The sequence below is a fragment of the Leucopleurus acutus genome (assembly GCF_964270905.1).
Source record: "Leucopleurus acutus genome assembly, chromosome: 12".
NCBI classification, from domain to species: domain Eukaryota; kingdom Metazoa; phylum Chordata; class Mammalia; order Artiodactyla; family Delphinidae; genus Leucopleurus; species Leucopleurus acutus.
In genome coordinates, this window is record NC_139154.1 from 85,875,876 (window position 1) to 85,885,554 (window position 9,679).

At 42.3% G+C, this 9,679-nt stretch overlaps 1 protein-coding gene across 1 annotated transcript; it reads left to right on the forward strand.

Annotated features, from left to right (window-relative positions):
- Positions 1-240: 240 nt before the first annotated feature.
- PNO1 (partner of NOB1 homolog) lies at positions 241-9,679 on the forward strand. The gene is made up of 7 exons (XM_082851497.1): positions 241-484; positions 719-868; positions 3,446-3,529; positions 3,724-3,784; positions 4,018-4,135; positions 8,514-8,584; positions 9,277-9,679. Exons 1-7 carry the CDS (start codon positions 278-280, stop codon positions 9,342-9,344), a joined length of 759 nt encoding a protein of 252 aa, XP_082707623.1. The 5' UTR covers positions 241-277; the 3' UTR covers positions 9,345-9,679.

The following is a 9,679-nucleotide window of genomic DNA, read 5'->3' on the forward strand; positions in this document are numbered from 1 at the left end:
ACCTTTAGTACATATACAGGTTAGAGATTACAAAAGTTTTGGCTGCGAGCGGCGGGGCAGAGGGCGACCATAAGAATCAGTCATATTTTAGGACAGCCCTTCCCCCTCCCCAACAAACACACACAAACTCCTGCTCCAGGTCCCCTGCATGGGACTTCTTAGGAAAGGGGGCGGAGCCCTAGGGCTGGTTGGCGAAGGTTGGGTCCTGCGAGGCCCGCCTGCGCCGTGCAGCCCAGCACGTGTTCGAGAAGCAAACTTCCGCTGGAGTTTCTTGAGGATGCAAACCGAGATGGAGGCACAGAGTCCCTTGGCCGAGGCCGGCTTCACCCAGGTCACCCGAAAAGGTGGCCGGCGGGCGAAGAAACGGCAGGCTGAGCAGCTGTCCGCACCGGAGGAGGGCGGGGACGCGTCCCGCATGGACACCGAGGAGGCCCGGCCTGCCAAGAGGCCCGTCTTCCCGCCTCTCTCCGGGGACGGGTTTCTGGTACTGGCGGGGACCGAGGGACAGGAACGGGGCAGGGGCCAGAGGCGGGTCAGGACGGTGGCCTCTGGGTGATGTTGAAGCTTCTTCTGGCGTGAAGCTCTTAGAGAGGTGACTCTCCTGATGTTTAATTCGTCCAGTTAAAGGGGTCTTTTTGATAATCAGCTGCTGTTTCATATCTCCGCCCACCCCCTGTTCCTCCAGACAACTCCTGAGTTGTGTTTTCTTGTATCATAGGGTGGGAAAGAAGAAACCAGAAAAATTCCAGTCCCAGCTAACAGATATACTCCCTTAAAAGAGAACTGGATGAAGATATTTACACCTATTGTGGAGCATTTGGGACTTCAGATACGCTTTAACTTGAAATCGAGGAATATAGAAATCAGGGTGAGGATAATGTTAACTATTTTCAAATATACTGCGGTTTCTCTTTTCTACGGGGATGAAAAGGTATGAATAGACTTTCCTTAATGAGGCTTATTTTGAATGATTTTCTTCCAGTTTTCTAATATATTTTAGTGTTTGAACCTCTTAAATGCCTTCAGAATTTGCATACAACACAATTATTAGTTGAACTCATAAGTTCGGTCTGAAATCATACTAAAATACCAGCTGTGTCTTAGAAGACCTTTAATAATGTTCTGTTTTAATTGAGAAAAGGCTTAGTAAAGAGGTTGTCATGTTTCAGAAGTATTTAAATAAACAACCAAAGTATTTGCTGCAGTACAGGTGCTATATATTTTAGTGGTATTTTTTTGAAAAAAAAGTATTAAGAATAAGTGTAAATTATGTATAAGTGTGTTTATTTACTTATTCATTTGTTCATTCCGTGATGTCAGTCTAGGAGTTAGACAAATAAAAGTAGTAAACTTCGGGGTATTTTGTTTTTTTGTTTTTAATTAATTATTTATTTATTTTTGGCTGTGTTGGGTCTTCGTTGCTGCATGCAGACTTTCTCTAGTTGCAACGAGCGGGGGCTACTCTTCGTTGCAGTGCGCGGGCTTCTCACTGTGGTAGCTTCTCTTGTTGGGGAGCACGGGCTGTAGGCGCGCCGGCTTCAGTAGTTGTGGCGCATGGGCTCAGTAGTTGTGGCGCACAGGCTTAGTTGCTGCGCGGCATGTGGGATCTTCCCAGACCAGGGCTCGAACCTGTGTCCCCTGCACTGGCAGGCAGATTCCTAACCACTGTGTCATCAGGGAAGCCAGGGGGGGGGGGGTTTTCAGGGTGCCAATTTTGTATCAAAATCAGTGACCAAAAGTAATTATATCTTCCTTTTTAACGATTCATTATCAGGACTGGTATAGACTCATCTCTGTTGAAGGACTAGAATAATGGAATAAAGCAGGGAGGCACTGGTCTAAATAGTTGGCAAAGTTTAAAATATAGAACTTGACAGTAGAATTCCTCTTTGTTCCCATTGGCACTTTCATTCAGGTTTTTATGGCTTTCTGCCAAAACCTCTTGTTTGCTTATAAGTGTCCTTTACCTCATTGCTTTAAACCTCCTTTCACCACTCCATCCTCTATGCCAGAGCCAGATTAATTTTCTCAGACCACACTGGTTTTAATGATATCTTGGTATCTTCAGTAATTCTGAAAGATAAAAGTTTTTGACTGAATTTGCCTTTCAAGTAGAAGTCTCATTCCCAAGTTCTCTCACCATCTCTTTGAACATTTTTCTGTCCGTCATTATGGATGGATTTGCTCTCTGAAGGCCCTCTCCTCCCTACTCCCTTTTTCTTCCTCAGTTTCATCATCTTTCAGGGTCTAGCTCAAGTTCTTTCTCCTTTACCGTCAGTCCATTTTTCAGTCTTGTCTTCAGGGCCTAAACGTTCATTGTGCTTAACTGTCTTATGAATTGCAGCACCATCAATTTGGATTCCACTGACATTTGTTGATACTGCTTTGTGCCAGACACATAGCAGTGGTTTGGGAGGCACTACATCATTTTGGTCTTCAGGACAGCCCTATGAGGTAGATGACATACCCCATCTAACAGATGTGAGGAAACGTGCCAAGGAGTTTCTTGGCCAAAGTCATCAGTGCTAGTAGGGACTCTTCCATTCCAACCTCCTTATTTTACAAATGAGAAAACTTAAGACCTAGAGCATTCATGGGACTTGCCTAAAGTCACATATAGAATTGCGACTGGGATCTAGTTTTATATGTGCCATTACACAACCCTGTATGGTTTCAAATTTGTCAAATATGTGGTCTCCTCAACTCAATTGTGAGTCTGTGTGGGCGAGGAGAAATGATGGTTTTGGAATCAGATCTGTGTTCAAATCTTATTTTTTTACTTTTTGGTACTTGAGTTTCCTCAAATACAAAAGTATTTATCTTACTTAAATTTAGGTTGACACGAAGATTAGAGCTATAGTGTGTCAAGCACCTTTGTAGTACACATCATTTACAGGGATGGGCATTTTATGAATAGCACCTGTATCTGTGATTATGGAATAAACTCTTTGAGGGCAGGATCCCCTGCTTAAACCATTCTTGGTAATTAGTATTAGAGTTGTGGCTTTGGGAAAGAAAAATCAGCACAGGAATGATGGTTGAAGTCGGGAGATTAGATCAGGACTCCCAGGGAGACTGCATTGAAGGAGAAGAGAAGAGGACCAGCTTGGGTGGGATGGGCCGAGGATGGAGGTCCTTAAGAATGGGAGCCATTGGAGGAATCTTGCTGGTGACTCCAGAGTCAGATCAGCCTTGGAGTACAGTAAGTCATTTGACAGTCTTTGGGGGGCACTGCCCAGTTCTGGAGTTAGCAAAGTTTTGTTTTGAAAATTAAACACGGTACTTACCAAAAACTGGGTCATAGAGAATATATTGGGGAAGGGTGGTAGCGAAGGAAATTATAATAATTGGAAAGGTCAGTCCTAGTAGTTTGTTAGAATATTATCTTTTTCATTCCGAGCTATAATTTGTGCTCCGTAGCCACACCTTTTTTTTTTTTTAACAGACTTGTAAAGAAACCAAAGATGTTAGCGCTCTGACAAAAGCAGCTGATTTTGTGAAAGCCTTTCTTCTTGGGTTTCAGGTAGAGGTGAGTGATTTCATGATATCTGAAATGGGGGCTCGGAAAATACGCCATATGACTGTTTTGATGGATTTGGGCTTTTTTTTTGTATTGTTTTTTAATTTGAGTGTTGTAGTTCTACAATTTATGAGAGTTAGCTTAACACTCATTCGCAGGTGCCTGAATGGAAGAGCTTCACAGTGTGTATTTCTGTATTGTAGGACGCACTTGCCCTCATTAGGTTGGATGACCTCTTCCTAGAGTCTTTTGAAATTACAGATGGTGAGTGTATGGTGGTCTTTTCATATGAACTACTGGATGGTACTTTTCTATTGCTTTGTCTTGTACCTGAGTCTCAGCTTTCCAGTCACATCAGTTGAGTTGTGTTATTAGCAGCTTTTCAAAAATGTGTTTTATGTCTTTCAGTAGGGAAATTTGGCTAATGATTAAACTTCCCATGGAAGTGGGTGACGCTGGGATGGCTTCCCTCCTGAGGTCTTGCTTTTCTCATTTAGTTAAGCCCTTAAAGGGAGACCACCTGTCGAGGGCAATAGGAAGAATCGCTGGCAAAGGAGGAAAAACCAAATTCACCATTGAGAACGTGACACGGACGCGGATAGTTCTGGCTGATGTGTAAGTATGTGATCTTGAGAAAATTATTGTCATAATTTATAGTTGATCGTTTGCTGGTTTCAAGAAGTGATAAAGATTGTATTTTACGTATAACGTAGCAACTAAATCTTTGTCAGGATATGGTTCTGGATGAATAGTTACCTACTTTGAAAACAGATTTAGTTGAGAAAATCTATAATATCTATTATAGCTTTTTTCTCAATTAGTAATGAAGGAAATGTTTAGAATCACTGTTAAAAGAAATTATATGACAGGTGAAGATTGAAATAGTATCTCAGGAGAATCTATTAAATCAGTAGAGGAGAGCAAGGAGTAGGTGTGTTGAATGCCATCGTGAGGCTCTCCTTTAAAAAAGAGAAACATAAATGTATATACACACACATGCATGTATATGTAAAGGCCTTTCATAAAAGGAAGGTGACCATTGCACATTGTGGAAAAAACTAGAGAGCAGTTATATGTGAACATCAATAAGATGATACAGGCTTAAATTAAGGGTGCAGGAAGTCAAGCTGGGATTACCCTTCCCTGCCGGAGGTTGAAGCCGCTCTGTTGCCAGTTTGGGGTTACTGGCAGATGGCGCAGAGATTATATAATGCCGTGAAGTTGGGAAACGAAGCAGTTGACTGAGAGGAGGAGGGACCTGCCTACTGCTAAATCCAGAAATAATTTTATTTAAAATCATCTCATCTTTGCTCTGAACCAAAGGGCTCACCATTATTTTCGAATCTGAATTTTAGACTATTTTTTATACTGTAAATAGAAAACTGTTAACACTATATTGGTGGCCCTGTTTACCTGAAGACAGGTGTGTTATAATTTTGACCTTTTATGACTTGAGCCTGGAGTTGGGACCACGGAGCCATGGGAAAAACTCTTTTGAACTAGAAATTTCAAAAATTGAAATGTTTACCACACTTTAAAATATCATAAACAGCCCTAAAAGTTTTTGTTAATTTAGAAATGTTAAAATGTAACTGATTTGCTAGTCCAATTATGGTTAACGCATCATATTAAGTTTATAATTTATGAATGTATCAGTGTATTTCTAAGGGTTAACTTAAAATTTACTCATTGAACTAATTTTTTAAACAGCTGTATTACAGTGTGGTTTACATACAATTAAAGTCACCTGTTTTAGGTATATAATTCAATGGGTTTTTGGCAAATACTCTGCAGTCCTGTGATCCCACTGTGCTCATTTCCATCAACCCAGAAGTTCCTTGTGCATCTTTGCAGCCCCGCCCAATTCCCAGGCAATCACTCATCTCCTTTCTGTCACTATGGTTTTGCCTTTTCTCGAAATTCATATGGGTGGAAATACACAATATGTAGTCTTTGATATATGGCTTCTTTTAATTAGCATGTTGTTTCAAGTTTCTCCATTTTGTTGGGGGTTAGTAGTAGGTTTTTTTTCAGTGCCAACTACTGGCAAAGAAATGTACTGTCTTGCAGTTTTTGCTGTAAATAGGCTGATTGGAATCCACGTGTTCAACAATTTATATTAGTTGTGATACAGCCATAAGATGGACTGTTATGTACCCATAAATGTTATTTTTGATGAGTTGCTGAAAACCTGGCAAAGATCACAGTAGGATGTGAACAAAATATAAAACTGAAAACCATCTGTTCCAGATACATTCAGGATATCAAATGGGAAAGAATGTGACCTATACGTCCCGGGACCTGTATGCCATTCCAACCACTGCCCCATTGCTTTGGTTGTTTTAGCAGCAAAACTACTCACACTGTATGTATCCTTGCTTCTGTATCTCCTCATCTTTCATGCTGTACTTCACAGAATTTTGTTTTTATCGAAGTTACACATACACATACTTTAAAATAATTCCTCCTGTCTGCTTCCATTTCCCCCTCCTCTGAGGGAGGAAATTTCAAGTCTTCAAGTTCAGCTAGCTAACTTGTAAAAATTATTTTTCCTCTGTATTTCCAAATATCTTTGTATAGCAGCTTAATTTTCCCCCCTCAGATTCACTGTTGCTTTTCTCCTGTGAAAGATGAAGATGCCTCTTTTGGACTTCCCCACCTCCGCCCACATGCTCAACCTTTCCAGCGCTCCCGTTTGCTTGCCCCTCCCTTTACACTGTGGGTTTGGTTCGACTCAAGCTCAGTATTACCTGAGCATGAAATCGGTGCTCAGGGTATTAACAGCTGAGCCAGGTGGTGTACTGTGGTTGCTTTATCTGTCCTCTGCAACTTTGTTGTCACATGAAGAAATAATTCTTATGTTTCTGTGTGCTTTCTCAATATTTCAGCGTACTAATTGAATAGAAAGCCATACATTGTCTGTATCTCCGCTTGGTGGACTCAGATGCATCAGACATTTTAGAAATCTCTCCTGGAGCCTTCTGTTCCAGAAGCACTGCTACCCTCTGCCTGGCACACAGTTGCCATCCCGGCTCCTCCTTTCACCATTGCCCCTTTGGTGTTTGAATCCCTTGGTTCTTGGATTCTTTGTCCTGCGTGCTCCTTGTTTTGGTGGTAGGTAGTCCTGGAGCTCGCTTAGCACAGGAAGGACATTTTGTGAGACCTGGTTGGAAAGATGTCTTCTATTCTGGCCGAGTATACAAATCTGTTGTAAATCATTCTCATTCAGAATTCCTTCCTGCAACTTCATCTTCTAATCCTTCTATTCAGTTTTCTTAACATCCTGTTGTCAATTCATGAGTGCCTGAAAATTGCTTTTCTAATCTCACTGGTTTGGGGGTTTATTTTGGTTTGTTTTTCTTCTTTTCTCCCTAGAGTTTCTGTTTCTGTACTGCTTTATTCCGCTTGCTGGTTGTGCCTTCTACTCTTTTGCACTGGGTGCTTTCCTCGGATTCTGGTTCCTCAGTGTGGGCGTCGTATGTTAAGGGTGGGGCCGTAAGGAGCAGACTAGAAACCTGGGCTCGGGATGCCTGCGGGTGGGCTAGGGTCCTGTTTCTTTGGGGAAGCCCTGATGGCAGTATCTTTAGTCTTTCCCAGTGAGCAGGCCAGGCTCCCCAGAGAAGTATTCTCCAGTCTCTCTGCTGACAGACTCTTGGAGCCCAGTCACGAAGACAGTTGGAAGTCTCACGGCTCATCGTGCAGACGTTTGCTTGACATTGCCCCTGTTTTCGTCATGGTGCTCCTACTTCCACTGTGCCTGGTGCCCCTGGTCCAGCCCCCAGGGCTTTCACCTTCTGCAGTGAGCAGCCCCACCCCTTAATTTTACCAGAGTTACAGAGGGGTAGTAAGGTGGTTGCCTGGTCGCCCGGAGTGGGGAAGGAAACCTGGGGATCATCCTGAACAGACTTTAACTGATTCTCTTGTTTTTAGCCTCGTTTTTACCCCAATTTCAGAAATGCCTGAGCCTTTGGAAGGGAGAGGGTTCTGTTTGACGTCCCCCCTGAAGATTTTGGTGTCAGTTTACTAAGTTTACTGATATTTTGGAAGATGGGCTCAGAAAAGCAAAATGCTATGTTCTCAGTCTAATTTGAACCATTCGGCAAGGAATGCCCAGTAAAAAGGTCTGGATGATCTCCAGAGAGTAGTGAAGAAATTTAGAGAATCTTAAGTCTTTTTTTTTCTTTTAATTTATTTTTATTTATTTATATTTGGCTGTGTTGGGTCTTCGTTGCCACGTGCAGGCTTTCTCTAGTTGCAGCAAACGGGCTTCTCATCGCGGTGGCTTCTCTTGTTGTGGAGCACGGGCTCTAGGCACGTGGGCTTAGTAGTTGTGGCTCGCGGGCTCTAGAGCGCAGGAGTTGTGGCGCACAGGCTTAGTTGCTCTGCAGCATGTGGGATCCTCCCGGAGCAGGGCTCGAACCCGTGTTCCCTGCAGTGGCAGGCGAATTCTTAACCACTGCGCCACCAGGGAAGTCCCTAAGTAATCTTTAGAAAGCTTTGCAGTTAAAATACAAATATGTTTTAACTAAGTACAGTATTACCTGCATCTGGGTACTTTAATATTCCCAGCTCTGCCAGTGCGTCATCTCGGACAGGTGTTTTGATTTCTCACTAACTTGTTTCCTCGTATGTAAAGTGGGAATAACTTCTGCCTGATAAAGCTCATGCGAGGATTAAATGAGAACATGTATGTAAAGCCCTAGCGTATTGGAGAGCACTCAGTGGATAGGAGCCATTATTCACCAAGGGTCTTAAAGAACTGAGTTGTTTTTTAATTTTTTATGTCTTTCCCTCATAATTTTTTACTGGGATGTAATGCACTTATCATTCCCCTTCAGAGTGGTTTTCGGTATACTTACAGAGTTGTGCGGCCGTCACCACCACCTTTATTTAGGCATCTGTATCTATCATGAGTTTCCAGAGTTTCTGGATCATGGGACTTCGTTAAGGAAATGCTTTTTGTTGCTAACCTGTCTCACTTTATCTCTTGCAGGAAAGTTCACATCCTTGGTTCTTTCCAAAACATCAAGATGGCAAGAACTGCTATTTGCAACCTCATCCTGGGTAACAGCAATTTCTTCCTATGTTGTTTTCTCTGAAAGAAAAGAACAGGGAATTTAGGAACTCAGATCACATTTGCAGGTCACTTTAGGGTCAGGGTGATGATAAAGGTAGCAAGCAGAAACTCTTGGGGGCTGGCAAATGTGGGCCCAGAGAGAAAGCAGGAATATTTTTGCTTGGACTCCATCTGCAAACCTGAGAGAAAGGGTTTATTGGATTACATTGGTTACATCGTCGCCGCGTCCCCTGATGAGGTGCGCTAGGGAGCCCTTCCAGAATAGCAGGCAGCATTGTTTTAGGTTCAGCCCAAAGGGAGCTGCTGAGCAGCATCAGTCAGTCATCTTACTCGGTTGACTTAGTCCCATTTTCAAACCACGAAGTACAGCCACTTGCGGTCAGAGCCGTGGGTTGTAGCGCGTGCTCGGGAAATGTGTGGGATCCACCGCGGTGCCCAGGTCAGTTGTGCCCAGGTCTGACTGGCTGCTTTTCGAAACATTTTGACAACTCGGAGTCTTTGGCTGTTAGGATTTAAAATGTTCTTTGGAGAATATTTATGTGGTTTCCTTTATGGTTCTTTTGTTGATTTAAGGTAGATCCAGCGGAAAATGTCCCTGTCCTTTGTAGAGTTGCAGACCATTTTCCATGTAGCATCTATATGTATACGTGTGGATAATCTTTTTTATTTTCTCCTGCAGGAAATCCTCCATCAAAGGTTTATGGCAATATCCGTGCTGTGGCTAGCAGAGCGGCAGACCGATTCTGATTTCAAATCAGAGACTTTTTACCTTGTCTTTGAACTCTAGAGAAAATGCCTTTCCCCTCTACAAGTGGTCACCAGACACCATGTGAAGAACTTTTCAGTCGTGGATACCATTATTTACACTAGCACATTAAGTATAATTTATTTTTTCCGTTTTAAATCATGTATCGATTTGCATAGTTTATAATCCTCTCATTTGGAGGGAAACTTATTTAAAAAAACAGTTCTGTATTAGCTTCTAAGTTTTTTGTTTATAAATTTATAAAAAGTTATTTCTTCTCTATGAGTTGTAATTAAAAGAATTATCTCAGAAAACCTCTCTTGACTTGTGACCCTTA